Source organism: Pteropus alecto, unplaced genomic scaffold, assembly GCF_000325575.1.
Source record: "Pteropus alecto unplaced genomic scaffold, ASM32557v1 scaffold461, whole genome shotgun sequence".
In the NCBI taxonomy this organism is placed as follows: Eukaryota; Metazoa; Chordata; class Mammalia; order Chiroptera; family Pteropodidae; genus Pteropus; species Pteropus alecto.
Window position 1 is genome coordinate 587,930 of NW_006431079.1, and position 21,829 is coordinate 609,758.

At 33.8% G+C, this 21,829-nt stretch overlaps 1 protein-coding gene across 1 annotated transcript in view; it reads right to left on the reverse strand.

Moving 5' to 3' along the window:
* STK33 (serine/threonine kinase 33) overlaps nt 1-21,829 on the reverse strand; it is a 53,198-nt gene that overhangs the window by 11,667 nt on the left and 19,702 nt on the right. Inside the window, exons 8-11 of the mRNA XM_006905677.2 lie at nt 17,978-18,053; nt 13,632-13,744; nt 13,099-13,184; nt 2,717-2,941 (exon numbers count right to left, since the gene is read on the reverse strand). Coding sequence (XP_006905739.1) covers nt 2,717-2,941; nt 13,099-13,184; nt 13,632-13,744; nt 17,978-18,053 — 500 coding nt within the window. The remainder of the gene's footprint in view (nt 1-2,716; nt 2,942-13,098; nt 13,185-13,631; nt 13,745-17,977; nt 18,054-21,829) is intronic.

Sequence of the window (21,829 nt, forward strand, 5' to 3'; positions counted from 1 at the left end):
TTTGTTTTTAATAAATCCTCACTTTCTCTTCTAGTTTTCCAAGAGCTCTGCCACTTATCTAAAAAGTGTGATTTCCCTGGCTTGTGACAAATGTAAAATTCAAGAGCTCTGAAAAGATTTATGAAATTCTCCAGAAGAGAGAACAATGATACAATGGAAAGCAGGAACTTCTGGCAGATTTCCATTTAAATTAAAGCCACATTTCAAATATTATAATGGAAAAAGAATCATATATATTTCCTTAATTTAATAGGTATAAATTATTTATATTATCACATCAAATTGTCCATATAATTTTAACAAACAAAATTTCCCCATGGGAAATATTTCAATATTCATAGAATAATTTTTTAAAAATTAAAATTTCATTATTAAGAATATTAATTACTATTCGAATCCTGTGTGGACTCAGGAGTAAATGGCCAACTCTAGTTTCAGTTTTCACTTTAGAACTTTATACGCCACTATTTACTGTTAATGAAGATTTGAAAGGAAAGAAGTAATTTCTTAACATAAATTTAACTTCAATATAATTTACAAAGTGACATTTTTATTCACAGAAATCCTTGAAAAACAAACGTAGTATATTAAATTCATGAGAATTCTTTCTTTTAAGGGGTAACACTTTTCAAGAAAATTCCCAAATACGGTAAGTTTATTTCTTCTAAGCTATCACAGCCAAAATCTAAGTATGGGAAAGTTCCTTAGCAGTTCCTTAGTTTCCAGGGCAAAGTCCTAGGCATCCTGCAGGAACTTCTACTACAGCATTTACAATAAGTAGCTTTCCAGAGTTTGCCTGAATATCTCCAATGATTGAGAGGTGGAAGTTTACTATCCATGGTCCAGACTGTTCTATTGCAGGCAAAAAAAGTTCTTCCTGTTGATGAGTAGAAATCTATATTCTTAAAATTGCAACCCACTGGGTATAATTATAGTATCCATAAGCACCTAAAATTCCAATTCTTCTGTTCCCTCATTGGAAGTAGCTGCGAACAGCATATCAAGTCCTATTACTTTGTGACTTGCAGGGAGAGGGAGAGGAGAGGGCAGATGTGCAACATAGCAATGGGAAAGGAGATGGAAGACATCAAACATTTGGTTCACAACAATATTTTATGCCAGATTGAGTGACAAACATAGATATAACCCAAGACTACAAAAGATAATGAGTGTAAGCATGTATATGTATTTGTTTGTATATATGTAAGTACATGTAAATTCATGTGAACATATATGTAATGTGAACATATAATGTAAGTGTATACATGTATATATAGTGTATGTGTATATGTGTAAGTATATGTATGTATGTGTGTGCATATGTATATGGTATATAAAATGCTAAGCCATCTAATAGGATAATCTTCAAACTATCTTCAATAAGGAAATGCAAACATGAATTTTTAAAATATTATTTTTAACAAGAATATAAAATACATACAGCTTCTAAGCATTGCAAGAGCTGTTAACAGACTAGAGAGGATGAAGGGAATTCAATAAACCTATGTTTATAGTATGGTAAAAATATGGTTACTTCAAAATATCTAAATCATTCAATGTTAAGCTTATCATCTAGATGTTTGCTATCAAGTAGATGAAGACGTTCCCAACCAGTAAATCAAAAATAATCAGTAAAAAAAATAAACAACTAACACAAAACAAAAAAAATAAAAGAAACAATCAGTAGAGCACTCTGCTAGGTCTCTTTCCGCAAGTTTCTGACAGGATGCTTAGCATGGAAGGGAGCAGGCCAGCGAGGCTGTACCTTCCTGGATGTGGCTTAGGATTCACCCTTTCAGTCCTTCTCTCCACTCTGCCTGTTTCTAGGCTTCAAAGAACTGAAAAGTAGCGATTCCTCATGAGAAGTCTGGTGTTACAAGAATTTTTGGTGTTATAAACAGTTTAGAAAATTGAAAGGATTCTTATATATTCTCCTAAATTCATTGGTGAACACAGCTCCCACTGGCGGATGCTCAATTATGAAAGAAGAGCTAAATTCATTAGATTTCAAGGCAAGAAAAAGAACAAACATACAGAAAACTTTTCCACAAACATAGAAACAAAAGAAAAATGGGTTTGGGTAAATTGTCAGGATATTCGGTTAACAGAACAAAATCTAGAATTAATCAAAATGCTATGAAATTTTATTCACCAAAAAGAATAAAACTATATTTAGATCTAGGAAGCTAAAAGATAAACCTATATAAATAGTTTTAGTTATCTTAAAAGTAGAAACAAATAACTGGATAACGTAAGTAATACGTAAACCCATTCAAAATTGTATAGCCTGGTAAAGTGCAAAAATTATTAATTTTGACCCATGGACCAAATCTGGCATACCACCTGATTCTATGTCCTAAAATTGCCTATGCCTATTTTCATGCTATAAGATCAGAGTTGAGAAGTTATGACAAAAACTACTATGGCACACAAAGCCTAAAATATTTACTATCTGTTCCCTTACAGGAAGCGTTTGCAGACCCCTGCCCTATATAATCACAGATCTTCAAATAAACATGTAGGCCACATTGCTAAATCATGATGGTCTCAAGGGAGGAAAGAACTTGACTTGCTTTATCATCCAAGCCCTTAGTTACAAACCAACAACAACAAAAAGACACAATTGCGAAAAATGTTCCAAGTGTTGTGAGGTTATTTTATAGTATAGAGAAATGAAACAATTGCTCTTCCTACTTATTTTGTAGGTTCTTCCTACCTGTTTTTCCTCTTCTTCATCTGAAGTATTATTGAAATCATGGACATTTCTGCTGGGTCCACTGGGTCCACTGGGTCCACTGGGTCGGAAACCTTTCAATTTTTCTTGAATGGACCACTTGTTCTTTTGATCTGTTGTGTTTTCATCATCACTTCCTGGATTATTTTTCCATTCCTTCATCATTTCTAACACATTGATTGGTCTCACTGAAGAAAGTGTTTTGCCCTAATATTAACAATGAATTTTTGGTGTTATAAACAGTTTAGAAAATTAAAAGGATTCTTATATATTCTCCCAAATTCATTGAGTCACATGGAAAAATTATAATGCTGAATAAATGACAAAACTTTTGATGCTCCTCAGAGCATACTCCCTGTACTGACAAGAATACATATTGGCAGGAAAACCAAAAGAATGAAAGAAGTTCCCCAAAGTCTAGTGGGTCCAACATTAAGGAAAAGTCTATATGATATCAATGTCTAGGCAAAAAAAAATCTAAATTCAGTTCATTAATCAAGTGCTATGTCCAAAATTATACATGTTTGCTTTGAAAGCTCTTATTTGACTTAAAGATTTAGATATAAAGTGGTCATTTGATTATAACAGATTCAGTGCATCATTTTTATCCCAGATGTGACTACACGATATCAAAATTGACCACTTTATGTTAACTAGATTTTTCTTAAATATAATATTCCATTTAATGCCAAGAAAAACATGAATGTAGTCTCAAATGGCTTCTGCTAGATTGGGTATGCCTTAAATACTTTTTCTCCTAACTTAGACTAATAGAGAAAGTTTGAACAAGAAGTTTGGATCACATTTAGATTAAAATGGTAAGTTCACATGTAAGCACAGATACAGAGAAATTCTAAATTAATTTGGTATGTGGATGGATTGAAATATTAACCATCGTTGACAATATACTATGAGACAGAGTACTTTAAAGAGAGCTATCTGAGTCTACTGTTGGGTGAAGACAAACATTAAGTATGGAATAGCAATAACTAAATAAATAAAACATTACGTATGGAATAGCAATAACAAACATTAAGTATGGATTATTATGCAATTAATTCCTGGTTGTTCTTCTATTTCAACCTGTTTTAAGAAGGTCTATATTCTTACCGATTTCATAGCATCCTGTTTTGGGTTGTACTTATGCTTCCTCGACCATTTACTTCCAGAATGCCCTCACCATGCCTTCCGCCAACTTATAGCCTCCATTTTCTTCAAGGCTCAATCTGACGGTCATCTCTGTTAAGTATCCCAGAACTTCCAAAGATGTTGTCAACTTAGATTTGGGGTCGTTTGTTACCACAGCATAATCTATCTAGCCTATCCTGATATACATAGCAAATAAACATTTACATTCTGTAAGTCACCTCCAAACAGCCTTAAAAAGAGTGAGCCTACTGTACAAGCAGCATACTCAACAAAATTATAATTATTACCGAAATCACATGCAATCAGTACCATGTGATAACTCATTTATTTAGGCAATTCTTGCTTTGCACAGTCCTGATGTACATGAATTTCAGTCATCATGACTTAAACAATGTCAACAATGTTCAAATTTAAACCACTATGGTATATTAACTCTAATTGCATAAGTTTAAACTTCACTGCTAGCTTTTTAATCCACAATAACTATATAAAAGACATCACTATGTAAATGACAGATGTGCATCATGATTCAGTGACCAATCATGTCACTTCTTTCAAAATCTGTTGGTGATTGGACCCTGTGCATCTGCTATTAAGTTCGCATACAGACAGCAAAGTATGCAGTTGTGTCACCTGCTTGTCTCCCAGGGAACTTGTCAACAAAGATGAAGTTCAGTAAAGAAATTAAAAGTGATAATGCTATAAGTGAAATCTAAATCAGCTGCAAAGGGAGTAATAGAAGAAACAGCTGACCATGGAAATGTTGACACCTTACCATTTGAGAAAACCTAGATATGCAACCAATGGAACTCAGTGAAGGCAAACTTATCGACATAAATGAAGAAAGTGATTGTGACAGAAAGGATGAATTTGTCCCAGAGAAAGTGACGCCTGCAAAATATTTGACATTTAAAGAATTTTCAGAGATATTTCATGACACTGAAAGCACAAAGGATAAAATGTTGGAAGTTGATCCAAACTTAGAAAACAGTATGACAATTCTCCAAGGCATAAAAAGATGCTCCCTTCTGTAGCGTAAGTTATATGACAAGCATGAAGAAGAAGGCAAGCATGGTTTAAACTAATCCTGGTAAGTTTTCACAAAAAATAAAACACTTTAATTCTCAGTATTTCTAATCCTTTAGATTATAGTGCACTAAAAAATATTAGTTTTACTTTGTTTCATTCCCTATGTATTTATAACCAACAGAGAGTTTGTAATGTTTAACAAAAATTTTAAAGATAATGGAACAATCCTAATTTTCCCATTGATTATTAAAATCATTTTGTACAGTTTCAATTTGCATTATTTTTATGGTCCTACATGACCATGCAAAGCAAGGACGGCCTGCATCATCTTGGATCTGCATCTCTAGAAATCTTTCAAGTGCTTGGTTTACATACACATACACCCAAGAGCTTGGTAACTGACATTTTACATGCCTAAAGTGAGCGCCATTGTACTTAAAAAAATGGCTCTATTTCTCATTCCAAAGAGATTGTGGAGACGAGGAAAGGATCCAGAATAGGAGCGTTATCATATCAAAAACACACTACTATTTGGAAATTTTTAACTCTTTGCTTTTTATGTTCATTTGTGATATCAAACAGGGCATAAATGGTAGTATTGATTCCAGATTTTCCCTGTTGTCTAAAGTCCAGCCAATAACTTACTAAATAAACTACCCCTTTTATTACTTGCTAGCAGGTGGAAGAGAAACTGCATCCAATGCTTGGTCTGACAAATGAATAAGTATCCCAGGGATATGTGTCATCAGCCTTCTAGCTTCAACAGAAATTATAAATGAACCAACAAACCAAACAAAAATGGGTAGAATTGTTAGGATAGACAGAGTAGATTGTATGTCACCTCACTATCAGAACACCAACCTCTGAACACCCTTTACTGGCTATATTCACGGGGTCAGACAATGAACTCATCGACTATGAGGGGCAAATAGCCAGGAGGCAGCAGTAACAAGTGGATAATCTGAGGCTATCACAAGTAGAAAGCCAATCTTTTGGCTAATAAATTTGTTTAACAAGTAGAAAGCCAATCTTTTGGCTAATAAATTTGTTTAATGCATTTATTTAACAGATGGTTGAAAAACTAGAAAAATGGACACTCATGGAGGAGTGGTCAAAAAATAAGATTTGGATTTAACACCTTAGTAGACAAGTTCCACAAATGGAGACCCAAACATACGTCCCCATCTAACAAAATATCTTTTCAAGGACAGTGCCTATCAATATTTTGTAAACAATAGGTATTTTTTAATGAATGAATGATATGTATGAGCTTAGATGAGATGGTATGAAACAAAATCAGCAGCAAAACTAAAAGGAAACATTCTGGGTCTTTAGCTTATAGTTATCATTTTCTACTTTCTGCAAATAGCCAGAACTCTTCATTTTGTAATGTTCTTAGGAATACATTTTTTTCAACAGAAAAATGGAATAGTCACTAGAGATTATATATATTCCAAATTAAAACAATGAGATGCTAGTTTTCACCTAATATACATAAATTTAAGTCTGACAATACTCTGTGTTGGTGAGGGTGTGGGGAAACAGGCTCTCTCATTTACTGGCTTTTTATGGAAGGGTAAATTAGCAGTAATCTATCAAAGTGTGTAATGCACATTCTCTCTGGCTAGTAATTCCACTGTTAAGAATTTATCCTATAGATATAATGACACAGCATGCAAACATATATTTACAAGAACATTTGTTGTACCACTATTTGTAATAAGGAAGATCTGAAATAATTTAAATGACCCATATTCATAGGAGATTATTTACAAAATAATAGTGTATCCATAGTTTGGGGTACAATGCTGCTTTTTTTAAAAAAAATAAGGAAATCTTTCCAAGATATATTAGATAAAAAAGGATAGTTTGCATAATACGAACCCATTTGTGTAAAGCATATAAATAAAAATGTAGAGAATGTTTGCGAAAGAACACGTAAGAGACTTAACGATGATTATCTTTGTAAGAGGGAATGGAGTTAATGGAGGAAGCTATTTTTCCTGTTGTATTTATCATGGTTAATCTCAACTATTACTTTTATATGACTAGTAATTAACACAGATTACAGTAGGAAGAGAAATAATGTAAGTTGCAGATACTCACAAAGACTGACAGCACCCAATACAATTACCAAACCTGTCCTAATGGGTCTTAATGAGTCTAAGGCAGAGGCATATCAAGGTAGTAACAGCCATTAAAATAAGCAACTGTGTGGCACTTTAAAAATTTTTCGTAGTAGTCATTGCAGTGATTTTCTTCCCACAAGTGCAGCAACTGTATGAGTAGACAGACTGGTGTTGATATTCCAATTCTTCAGAAGAAAACAGCCTGAGAAATTTAGTAATTTACCCTTATTCCAGAAGTGCATTTCCAATTGCCTGCCAAGAATTTCTAGCTAGAGGTGTTGCTGAGCCTTCAATACTCTACTGTATATTTGAAAGTTGCTAGGAGAGTGTATCTTTAAAGTTCTCGACACACACGAAAAATTTTAACTATGTGATAGGATGGATGCATTAACTAAACTTACTGTGGGAATCGTTTCATAATAAATTCATATATCAAGTCATTATGTTGTATACCTTAAACTTATATAATGTATGTCAATTATATCTCAATAAAGCTGGAAAAATAAAAGTAAACTCAATATATTTTAAACCAACGTTCTTTAAACTGGTGTATGCTTATACCTGTCTGTACAGGAAGACTTTCCAAGGGATGTGTGGGCAAGATTAAATGGGATCAATTTCAAGATCCTCAATTTTCAATGATTATTCTTTTTCAAAAGTCACCTGCTTGGGTAAGGATTTGCAGTAATCCTTTCCATGCTCTTTTTCTTAAGTCAGCTTTTCCAATGCTTGTTATTGTACATATGTTTGTGTATGTATGTGTGTATATGTGTGACAAAAGGTTTGTATCTACAATATATAACAAACTTTTATAAATCAATAAGTACAAGATATAAAACCGAATATGAAAAATGAGGAAAAGACTTGAACAGGCATTTCACAAAAAGAAGACATCCAAAAGCCAGTAAGCATAAATAAAGGTGACTGATTTCACTTGTAACTCAGGAAATGCAGATCACAATAAGATAACATTATATATCTACCAGAGTATCAAATTAAAAATACTGATAATAACAAGCACTAGAGAAGATAGGGCGCAAAACTAGAACTCTGACACCTTGATAATGAGTGGTACAAACACTTTGGAAAAGGGAACAAAGGAACTTTTGGGTGGCGGGGGGACCAAGGAGAAAACTCACATAAATTCAGCTGTGATCATGGTACTTCAGTGCCTTTGAGTAGCCAACCATTGTCAAAGTAAGTCAAATATAAGGTCCTCTCTATGGTAAGCCAATGTCTAGAGCAAAAGAGCTCTATCTGTCTTTACAGCTTAATTTCCCACTACTTCCCTAGTGTCTTCTATGGTTCTTGAAAAACAGAACTACTAATAGACTTCATATTCTCTGAATATACTCCCTTTTTTTCCCCTGTTTCTATATCTTTGTAAAGTTCTTTCTATCCAGAATCCCCTTCCTTCCTACCATGACTCCTACATTAATTTCTACTTTTACCCACTCTTTTAGAGTCAGATCACATATCACTTTCACTTTAAGTAGTTTTTATAATCCCCTGAAGGGAATAATAGCTCTCTTCTTGAAAATCTAATAGTACTAATACCATATTATATACCCTATATAAAATATGTATGTTTATTTTGAGTATATATTTATATATTTCATAGAATATATTTTACTATATGCTATATGTAATATGCAGAGTATGTGTTTATACATTTATTTAAAATATATACATAACACACACATTATATACTCATTCTCTGCCTGTTTTTGTCTTAAATCCTCTACGAGGCTGTGGAGAACCTGTGGGCTGAGACTGTACCAGACTCATCCTGTGTCCTCCACAGCACATAGTAGTTATTCAACAAATATTCGTTAAATTGTTAAGTATATATCGATCATTGAATATTGAATAAATTCCCAAGGTTCCTAGTTCATGAGCTGCTTCTTAACATAATTTTTATAAAAACTTTCTTTAAACAGGACCTCAACAGCATATTCATATACATAAGATAATTCAGAATTTAAAAATAACTAAAGATAGTAAAATAAAGATAATCATATTAACATATTTAGGATGAAAATATAAATTAGGAAAAAAAACAACAATTAGGCATCAGGAAATTTTCATTTTCTTTTGTAGAGTGTATACATTCAGGCTAAAGGTCAAAAGCTAATGACCAAAACATGAATAATAATTTTTAAATTAACAAACAAGGGCATTGTTCACATATCAGGAAAGACTGTTCTGAAATTAGACCCTACACACCTTGATTACAAGTGCCTTTGCAAAGTGTGATGACTATAAAGCAAAGTACACTGTAATCTGTGGTAAATTACTCAAGGGGAGAGACTGTGTTTTATTCATCTGTGTACCCTTGTAGTGCCAGATGGATTAAAATTAAAAGATACTTGTAAAAATCAATATAGACATTTAAATGACATGTCCCATTTAAAATAAGCCACCTTACAAGGCTGAGACATTATAACAATAATTTTCCTCATTTCAAAGAGCATACAATCGGTCTCCACTATTTATGACAGGAAGTTAAAATTCTAGTCTGAGATTTGAGTTCCCTCACAATTTTCTTTCGTTTTCTAAAAGTCTCATTTCCCACTTCTTTCCTTCAAGCATCTTATCTGCCAGTCAAATTGAACTTCCTGATTTCACACTTGCTTGCCTCTGTACCTCTGGTCATTTGGCAATATCTTATGTCATTTATCATTTTCTTCCTCACATTGTAACTTACATAGCTTATTTCCCGTAGTAGATTGTGAGTTCCTTAAGTCAGAGACTATGTCCTATATGACTGTAACTATATTTTATTACCTAGCACAGGGTCCTGGCACATGGTAGGCACCAAAAAAAAAAATCTGCTGAAGAAATCACTGAGCGTATGAACTCAAATCTGGAAACAAGTTTTTGACAAACCAAAGAAGAAAAATGTTTCCTTAATTTATAGCAGGATTCTCAAATATAAACAGGCATTAAAATACCTGGGAAACTCATTTAAAATGCAAATTCTTGGTGTTAGTTGTCACCAGGGGACTTGAAGGAATCCCAAGAGGCAACTATAATTATCTAATGAGAAGAAATAAACTCCCGAAACACTGCTGAGAGTAAAGAGGGCAAAATGGAAGAAACAGACACAAGAGGATAACAGGCACACTCCTGGCAATGGGAGTCATCATCCAACTCTTCCTTGGTAAGAAAGTCATTTCTTGGCTGTTTTTCCTTACATCTAATCTCTGACTTTTGAAATCAAGATGACAATGTGTTTAATTTAAGTTCCATTCACTTCAATGTACAGAGAGAAATAACGATTATTTTTCTCATAATACTCCAGATATGATCCATATTTCAAAATGCACAATACATAGGTTAAACTATAGAAACTTTTTATGTGATAAAGTTCTTTGAAAAAAAAAATGATACTAAGTGTTAGATATTGCAAAAGATACTCTCTGGTTATAAAGCAGCAAGGCACTGAGAGAACTAACATGTTCTCTTTAGATTACTTCAAACAGAGGATGTGAATTATAGGAAGTAAGACTTCAAGTGGTTAAGAAGAAAAGAGTTTTGCCTTTTAGAAGTTCATAAAATGCTTGTATTCTAAACTTCATACACGGAACTCCTTAGGATAGTCTGATATAGTACATGCTATCTGTCACTTCTCTATCCTTTTGGCAAAGACTACAGAGAGACAAATGTTACAGAGGCTCAAAAATGGAGACTTCTGGAAAAATGACCAAAGCCAGAAATAAAGCTGTACTAATTGGAACACAAATAATTAAACGGCCAAACCCGAATGTTGTGTGATGCTGAAATGAGAGATTTCTAAGGCACACCATCTGTTTTACAGTTCTTGATTCTGCTGTACTACAAATCTACTCAGTACAGTTTTGCAGTGATCTATCTAGCTGCTAGCTTATTTGCACAATTACTTTAGGCCAGAAATACTTATTGTACAGAATCATTTGAGATATCAACACATTCATAGAAGAGGGCAGATATAACGCACATTTTTGAGTGAAGACTATTTTTCTAGGCCTTGGAGAAAAAAATATATATATATTATTCAAAGAAATGATTAGAAATTGCCAAAGGAAAATTACAGAATTTAAAAGAAGAGTGATATCACTATAAATTTATGGTATCTAAACTTATCTGGGCCTTCAGGGTCACCATGAACCTCTCTGTTGGCCAGTCTAGTGGAAACTTCTCATTCTCGTCTTAACCTCTCAGGAGCATTTACCTGAGAGTTGACTGCTCTTGCTTTCTCATACATTTTTCTCAGTTAACTTCCCCGGCATCACTCTCGTAATTTTCCTCCTTCCTCATTAGCTATTCCTTCTCAGCCTCCCTTGCTAGCTTCTCCTCTTCTAAATGCTGTAGTATGTAAAGGCAGGGTGCTGGGGCCTCTTCTTCTTTCTATCTGTATTTTCTTCCTAATTTATCTCTTCAGCCCAATAGCTCTAAATGGCATCCATATACTCATGATTCGCAAATTGATATTTCCAGCTCAGACTTCTCCAGCTCCAGACTCATATATTCAATTACTTATTTGTTATCTCCACTTGGATGTCACACAGACATCTCAAACTTAGCATACCTAAGTTTGAGATATGGGACTCTTGATTCACCACCCTTCCCCCAGAAAAAATGTCTATTTTTCCTCTAGTTTGCCACATCTCGGTAAATGGCACCAAGTAAAATCTAGACGTCATCCTTGATTCCTCCATTATCCTCATCTCTCATCTAATCCATCACCAAGTCCTGTCAATCATACCTAAAAAATATATCACATTTATTTCTCTTCAACTCTACTGCTATCATCCTGTCCAAGCCACCACCATCTCTCAACAATACTACCACAATGTAAGCATATCTCTCCAGTACCTAACACAGTGTCTATCAAGTAACAGATGCAAAATAATTTTTTTCATAGATGATTATTGCTTAGCAATATTCTGATGTATCTTTAGAAACATGCAGTCTCAGTGATCTGACATTTTCTGAGATACCTACAGACTTATTCATTTACGGAAACATTCACTCATTCAGCAATTGTTTATTGAGTATTATATTAATTGGTATTAGGTTCACCTGCATATTCTACAGTTTCTTAAAGATGACAGAAGTTTGTTTCCTACTCATATAGAGGTAGGCAGTCAAGGGCTGGCATGGCAGCTCTGTGAGCTAAGAGTCCTGGTTCCTTTTATCTTGCTGCTCTGCCATCCTCAGCTTACGGATTCCACTTTATGGTCTATTTCGACTGCTCAAACTCCAGCCATCACATCTGCATTCCAGTCACCAGGAAAGAAGACAGGCATGAGGAATGCCATACCCCCTCCATTTAAGGACACATCCCAGAAATTGCTATTACTTCCACTTGGATCTCATTGACCATGACAATAACTAGCGAAGACAGGCTAATTAGCAAAGAATACTAGATAGCAATGTGTCTAGCTAGAAGTCAGGATCCTCATTACCATGAAGAAAAGAACAGATATTGAGAGGTAAGTAGCAGCCTCTTCCAAAGTTCCCACTGCAACCAGGTAATGTTATGGGTACAGGGATATAAAGATCAGTAAGACACGGGATCTATGCTCAAAGTAGTTAGCCTAATGGGAAAAAGCAATAAGTAAATGAATAGTTACCAAGATTTCAGCCACTATTAGGAGACGATGGCTTTTCTGAGTACCCGAAGATTTCTTGCATCCAGAGAGTTAAAGAGAAGTAGATGGTTCTAGTGCTTTATATCACTAAACTATACTGACTCTTCAGTATTCCACAGTTTTAATAATGGACATTTCTCAGCTCTGTTCTACTGGATTGGAGACATTCAGGACAGGAAGCCAAGCAAAGTTCATTCAAACCTCTATAAATATATATAAACAACTGTGGTAATAGTTTTAACAGTCTGAAAATACACATTACAGAAATGTGTCATGATTCAATAATATCTTTAACTTTTCAGAAAGATGAGACAAATTGACTACTCTAAGAAGACTATATATAAACTGCAAGGATGAATGAAAAGAAATAAGCAATTGTAGCATGTCAAAAAGGAAAAAAAGAAGTAATACTGTAACTTACTGTTATCCACTGGTTATCTAGTAGTTCCTTAGCTGTGATTCTGTGAGCAGGATCAACTTTCATAAGTTGTTTCAGAACACTTTTAGCTGCGAAAAAAGGAAAATCCCAAAAATCTTATTTATCTCAACTAAAATTAATATCATACATTTTCCAATTTATTTAGAATAAGGTCTATATGACATGAAGAAAAGATGCAAATTATAAAATAAGTATCAGTATAAATAGTTAAGAAATAAAATTAAGTCTTACAGTGAGATTTTATTGCCTGGATTTCCTGGTTTATATTCTACAGTAAAAATTAACTAGATGATCAGCAAATTTCCTTTTCAATTTTTACTATGTATTTTCTGTTTTGGGCGGAAGTTTGGACTATTAAAATCGGAGTGAAGATATTACCATTTCCACAAGTAAATAGTGTTTATTTCTACAAGTGAAATTAATGACCAAAGAGAGATTTAAAGTATTTGAATTACTAGTAATTTTATTATGTTACCTATATTTGCTTTACTAAATAATAACAAACCTATATTTACCACTATCACTTATGGAATCCCAGACTGCACCGTCAAAATGTAGTTCTCCTTTTCTTATTAGCTCAAAAAGCTTCTCTTCGGAGCTTGCCAAAAAGGGCGGTTCTCCACAAAATCTACAACAAAGACAATCGTTTTGTTTAGACTTTTTGAAAATCAAAATAAGGCTATTAAAAATTAAGTTTCCACAGGACTTGGAAGTAGTGGTGCTACATATTTAAGTAAAGTGTAGGAAGAAGGATAGAAATGAAGACACTGAAATTGTTAAAGATTTTGCTTACCTTGGTTCAGTCATCAAATCAAATGGAGACTGCATCCAAGATATCTAGAGAGGGCTGAGACTTGGAAGGGCAGCGATGGAAAAATCAGAAAGGTCATCAAGAGCACAGATGCGTATTAGAGACCAAGGCCAAGCTCATCCACACCCTCCTATTCCAAATTACTATGTGTGGATGTGAAAGTTGAACAGTGAAGAAGGCTGACAGGAAAAAACTTGATTTATTGGAAATATGGTGTTGCACAAGAGCTCTATGAATACCCTGGACCACCAGAAAGATGAACAAGTGGGTCCTAGAGAAAATTAAGACTGTAACATTGCTGAAGGCAAAAATGGCAAAACTGAAGCTGTCCTACTTTAGTCACATGATGAGAAGGCAGAGTTCTTTGGGGTGGGGGGGGTGAGGAGGGAACAATAATGCTGGGAAAAATAGAAGGCAGCAGGAAAAGAGGGAAATCAAATACGAGATAGACTCTGACTCCATAAAGAAGCCATATGCATGAATTTACAGGAGCTGAGTGGGGCTGTCAAGGACAGGACATCATGGACATCACTCATTTACAGGGTCTCCAGGAGTCAGAGCCGACTCAATGGCAAATAATACACATACACGGGAAGAGGTAGGTACCTCTCTGGATGTAGAAATGGGGTTTTGCAAGATCAGTTTTAGGCTCTTGCATACATAGAAACCTCTAGATCTGCAAATGACCCAAAGCTCTTCCAGGTGGGGAAATACTTAAGTGGCCTTAAAATTCAGGATGGTGTTGCAGATAATAGAGGCGATATTCTTCATTGTGAGCAAGGGTAAGGTAATGCCTACAGCACATGATCCCAACTAAACTTATGGAAAAATATACTGAGCCATCAGACTCTAATGAGAGTTATCAGAGTCTAACTGATCATATAAGAGCTTTACCCAGGGTAAAATACTATAAAAATGTTAGTAAGATTAAACCAAGAATAACCCTGGGAATGTCTATGGCCCTGAGTCAAAGCCAAAAATCCATAAAATGACAACTCTTCAAAAATAGTATACAAAATACAGAAGGTCTGGATAAGGAAAATCAGATGATGATTTGATCCTTCAGTCTGGAAGGGTGAAAGCTAAGTATATATAACGACCAACATCAGTAAAACCATGTATAAGGTAAACATGGGCTTATTTGCACATTCTATAACATGTGGACCATGTGTCTTTTAAAAGTTAAGTACTGTACTACATGGAAGACCATGGCAAGTCTGTGCTTCTGTAGGTAATCCAGTCCAAAAGCTACAAAAGCATGGTTGAAAGCAGAGTTCAATTCTTCATAGTACATTCTCAACAAATGTTAGCTATCACCATTATTTCAACCCTGACCTCTGAGGACAACCCTGTATACAACAACCAGATTTTCCCAATGAAAAACAGACAGAGGTTGGACCTGGACTGTCAAAGAGGCAACTCTGTATGTCTATTCTTCAACTCTCAAGATTGTATTTTTCCACTTTATTGCTGAAAGCATAAAACAGCATAATTACATTATACTTCCCATGTGCTGGTCTACTATGTACGTAAGTATAAGGATCTTTAAGTCTCTTAATTGTTACATTTCTACCAATATTTTTAGCTACATTTTTCTTTAAGTTCTTTAAAAATCTTCCCCATGAACATTTTCTAAATTTTAAGTTTGATAAATGTTTCACATGAAAATGATGATGGTGATGACAATTTTCCTAGGGAAAAAAAGTTGTTTTCATCCTAGTAGTTTATTAAATTAGGTTGGACAATATAGCCTTTCATTTACCAATAGGTTCTTATTAAGAGATAGGTATTTATCGAATTGTTCTGAAAATTCTTACTTTAATGCTTTTTCCTTCTCCAGCTCATTCTGACCCTCCTCTCTCTGATCTTGCTTGCCTCACTATCATTTACTTTTAAAATGCAATCTTAAAAAAAGCCAGAAAAATGGTCTTATGGACAATTATTATCCATTGTAACAAGTATAGGCTAGCAAAAGCCCAGCTCACTGAGTCTGTTAATAACCAGCAATATGCACATCCACCAATTTCTTAGCTGTTCCTGCCTTGCTTGACTAGCATGCAACTATAGCTTAAGGGCTATGTTGAAAAAAATCCACTGTTTTTCTGTCCATTGCAATTTTACATACACAAGAATTTATCTAATGGTTGGTCAATCAGCAGCACGTGAAATTTTATGACAGCAATTTTCTGCACATCCAAGAGAAGGGAATCCAAGACATGAAAAATGCCTCTTAAAGCTTTCCTATTATTTTCTGTTGCATTCATAGGAATCAAAACAGCAGAGGATATACCCATAAAGAGTATTTATGTTAATTTCACCTTGAGAAAGTATGTTATCATTGTCCAATTAAATAGAAATGAATCAGGAGGAGTAACTGATAACCAAGAAAATAAACCCCCTGGAGAAGGTAATATGTTTGTGCCCTCAGTGAAGGAAATTACCTCTAAGACCACTGGGCTCAGGCAAATTAATGAATAGGCACTGATTAGCTAAGTAAGAGTCTACTGTAAAGAAAAAACAATGTCATTAGATGATATGCAGCCATGCTCTGAAGCAGAAAAAATAAAATTATATCTTTAAGAGAAAAAATTTCTAGCATATTAATATATTATCACTTTCCTTAACATCAAATTCAGACTAAGAAGGCAGCAAACATAGGAACTGTGTAATATTAGATTACACATATTATATTTGACTTATGTTGTGTAGAAAGTCGTGAGCATATAAAACACAATTTAAAATGGTTATATTTTTAATTAAAGACTAAGGCTCAGAATTTTTACAATATTATTCTAAGCAGCACAAAATAATGATCAAAACTTTGTGAGTTCATTTATACTTTATGCAATCTAAGCAGTTGATATATGTTGACCATCTGAGTTACAGCTATAATCACATCATCCAATATCTACTGCCTGTGTATTCCGTTTTGCAAAACTGTGAAAATGTAACTACTGTGATGTCAATATTTAGAAATGATCTAGAAGAGGTAGTGCACAGTGAAATCTTCAATATGACTATAAAACTAATGTTGCAGCAACATAAAAATGTTCATATTTACCAAGAGGCAGAAGAATGGTCACTAACTTTTCAGAATACCTCTTAGAAAATTCACTTTAATTCAATTTAACAAACATATATTGAGCACTGACTTGATGCCTACTATTGTTCCAGGTACCAGAGATGTAAAGATAAATAAGATCTCCATTCTTCAAGGAATTTAGAGCAAGGAAAATATACATAATACACATAATACAATAATTATAATATTGTAATCTAGTTTTTAAAAGTGCTATGAGAACACAGAAAAGTGAACAATTAATTATATCAAATTTACGTATGTGCAAACCTTCTTGTTTGGATATTTTATTATTTTGTTTTTCTTTCAATGTTACTGTTTTGCATGCATTTTTGTATGTTGCCTTAAATCCTCTGGGGAAGATTATAATAAATGTAGTAACTCTGCCGAGGTAGAGTAGGAGTTGGGGAAATAGCGGTGTTAATGTTTGACCTGGTTGCACCCAGGAGAGAGGTTAGTAGAAAAGTAAAAGAACATTCTAGGCAGAAGGAACTGCATGAGCAGAGACCCAGAGGAAAGCCATACAGGGATCCGGGGCTGAACCTCCATCTAGTTAGTGCGCATTCCTTACATATGCCCTGTCCACAGAGTAGCTCCTGTGCCAGGTTCCGGCACCTCCTTCTACCTGATGAGCTGTTAGTGATTCTCTTGAGAAAATACAAAGAAGCTTGGTTTGCAGCAAAGGACCAGGGAGGTTTCAAGGCAAGTTTTTCACTTTGCTCAGATCATCCAGTGCCTTGTAGTATTTACAGATCAATGAAAAGTGAAGCTGAAAGTTTTAACTTTATAGTATTAAAAAAAAAAATACTTGATGGGTGTACCTGACAACTAATAAGAGAGCCTTCAGTGACTTCCCAATTGCTTTTCAGTCACTTTTTTTAAAACTATATTGTTTATTTAATTTAAAAATCTATGTGATTCTACTATTAGAAACCATCCATTTTAAAGTGTACATTTAGCAGGCTACTTACAAAATGTACATTATGACACCTATGCTCCAAATGTCACACTGCTGGCTATAGTCGTGGGCATTGATAACTTCGGGGGCTGCCAAACAAGCAGAAATAAAATAATATTAATAATACAATAAATGACTTCTAAATGCTTAAACACGAAGCATGAAAAATGTGCTGATGTGCTGTAATTTATTCCCCCACAGGGAAAAAGAGAATCAACAGCAGATGTTGAATGAATAATGTACAGGCCTTAACAATTGATGTCACCGTATCCTCACTCCTGTCATTTAGCTTCTAATGAAACGACGGCACAAACTGTGTAACTAAATGTATGACTACTCTTCATTCTTTTGAAACTGTTAAGAAATGATTTTGTTAGGATTTTGTTGTAGAAGACAACAATACCTCAGTTCTTCTCCAAAACTAGAATTGAATACATGCCTTAAGTAGATACATTTTAAAGGAAACCAAATATGTGGAAATTTGGATTCACAGAAAAACTAAGATAAATAGTTACAAATCACTTTAATAATATCGCAGCATGCCTATGAGAATATGAATTATTTTTCACGTTTTCTAAATGAGAACACTAAGACAGAGAGCTCCTACAACATAACTGCATCGAAAAGCCAGTCAGTCACAGGATAAGGACTAGGAACCAGGGACTCCTGACTCCCCAACTCTGATTTTGAATAGTTTACAACATATTCAAAATCTTTCAAAGTTGAACTTTTTTTTTTAACTTTAAGGTAGCACATTTTCTAATGATTATATTTTTTATATTGACTGGCTTTTAAGAGAGTCACATATGATATTCAAGACTATATCTATTTTACCTCTACAGCAAGGGATCACATATCTTTCTTTAAGGAAAAAGAAAGAATAAAACAATTATAAACATAAAAATAAAATATATGTATATAATATATGTATATATTTCAATAGAACTTTAAAATTTACTAAGTACTTTTGTATCAATTATCTTATTTGTATAAATTATGTTAAGGATCTTGTGCGATGGGTATGTAGGCATTTGACTCAGTAAGGACACTAAGGTTCAGATATATTAAATGCCTTGCTTAAAGTTACAAAGGTGTTTTTATTTTAGAAAACAGTTTCAGTCTTCCCCATCTACACACACACACACACACACACTCGTACTCCTTTTATAACTAATAAAAGCAAATGGAATTTCATTTCCTCTGCCTATTGTTAACAGAACTAAAAAGCAACAAAAAGGAGTCCAAAGGTAAACTGAAGAATAAGAAAAGGCTCAACTATGGATAATTAAACTGAATAATTTGTCTCCAAAGTATTGAAAATTAATTAATCTTTTCCTTTAAGCAATTTCTTGTATTATTTAACTCTACTTAAACTCTTTAAATAGTAAATCATTAAAGTTCAAGTTATTCTATGGCCACATGTCTAAAATTTACCACAAAGGTAAATTTTAGGATTAGGTTCCATGAAGGATCTCCATATTGGTGCATCATACACACAGCAGGGCCCCAAATTCCTGGTCCTCACTCTTTCAGAGTCATCTTAATTATCAGGGGCATTTCTGCTGTACTGTCATCACAGCTCTCATAGGGAGGCAGAGGCCAAAATAACTGTGCCAGGGAGCCATTTAGGAAGTCAGCAAAGCTCTTCAAACCATCTGTCTTCTCTCTTGTTCTCTCGCTTGTTATCTGTGTAGACAACTAATAAGCAGGCATAAAACTCAGGGTGCTTGGATATATTTCCCCCATGTAACTACAGACCAGATGTCTTTTGCCAACAGGAGGATATGAACAGAATCTAAAGCAGCCTTTTCCCAAATAAGATAAGACGATTTCAAAACTTTATGCATCAAGTAGGCAAAAACAAACAAACTAACTAACTAACAACTCCGTATACTCCTCGGCAATAAAAATGGGTAAACTACTGATATGTCTCAAAATCATTACATGAAACAAAAGAAGACAGACACAAAAGAACATATACTGTATGATTCAGTTTATATAAAGTTCTAGACAACCAAAACTAACCTATGGGGACAGAAACCATCAGTGGTTGCTGGAGCCTGGATGGGGGATTGACTGAGAAAGACACAAAGGAACTTTCTAGGGTGATAGAAATGTTCTGTATCTTCATTAGGATAGTGATTAAACAAATACATGCAATTCTCAAAACTCATTGAACTTTACACTTAATATCTGTGCATTTTATTGTATGTAAATTATATTTCGGTAAAGTAGATTTTTAAAATAAATCTACTAAAAGCACAAAAAGTATTTCTCAAAGCCCTATCTTGGTGGGTGACTTTAAGAACTCTCTCTTAGAAATCAAGAGAAGCAGCAAAAAAAATTAAATTAACAATATGGAGAGTATGAATCACAAAGTTATCACAGTTGATTTAATAAACACACGCAGAAATTTTTATGCTCAACAAACCAGAAATATGCATAATTTCTAAATATCCAATGCAACATTTACAGAAACAAATCATGTGTTCAATCACAAAAATTTTTTTTCTAAAAGTTGGAAAAGCTTTAAGTCACAATTGCCTCCTACAATGAAGAAAACCAGACTGGAAAACCAAAAGGCTAGGAAAACTAACACACTCATTCACATGAGCATCGAACACATTCCAACTACCTATAAAATTCCAAAAGCACTTCTAAATAATTTTTGGATTAAAGAAGACTAAAACTAAAATTATAGACTATTAAGAAATGAATAACAATTTGGACACTGTGTATAGCAAAAGAAATGGTTAAAGAAGTACTCAGAGGAAACCATATAGCCTTTAATGCATTCATTAGAAAATAAGAAGACTAAAATTAAATAAGTATTTAGTTTAGGAAATTAAAAAGTAAACCAAAAGAAAACTGAGCACCAAGTGCCAGGTACTGTGCTAAGTAAGCACTTTACATGTATTTTCTCATTTAATTCTCATGTCAACCTGGTAAGAAATTATTATTTCCATCTTAAATATGCCCTCTCACTTTTCTTGTTTTATTTTTCCTCCTTAGCATTTCTAACATACCAGATATTTCAACTGTTTTTGTTAAATGTTTCTCAACATGACATTTTTACGTTTTGTTTACCATTGTATTCCCAATATCTAGACCAGTGCCTGACACAAAGAGATTCTCAAATATTTTTTCATACATTAGTGACATAATCCTTATTATATGATATAGAAATTATGACAAAAGCAATTAAGTGGTTTGCCCAGGGTTACTCAGATTCTATGTGGCAGAGCTGGAATCCTGAGTTAGCTGGGTGAGGTCAGAGGCCACATTCTGTCTTTTTAAAAATATTAGAAATCAATAGGGGGATATAACAATAGATATACAGGAGAATCTGAAAAATTAAAAGTGAACGTAATATGCATATTTATGTCAACAAAACTTAAAATCTCAATGTAATAAACAATTTTCTTTAAAAAAAATCATAAAAATGATTCAAGAAGATGTGAAAAATCTGAATAAGCCGGTATAAATTGAAAACATAATAGAAACTTCATTCCCCTTCGCCCCCACAAAGAGTACCAGGACCAAAAAAATTTTAGGGGGAATTTCATCAAACTAATGAATAGATAATTTCTATTATTTACATGGTTCACAAGTAAATAAAAAATGAAAATGTTTTATTTAAAAAAATAGGCTACAATACCCTGACATCAAAAATGACCATGGAAATATAAAAGAAAGAAAGCTACACTCATAGATTCTAAATAAAGTAATGACAAATTGAACATAGCAGTATGCTAAACCCAGTGGAGTTTAATCCAAAAGTGGAAGAATGGTTCAATATTTTTAAGAGTGAGTAATTCAAAGAGAAAAATATATGATCATCTCAATGGGCATAAATTTGAACATA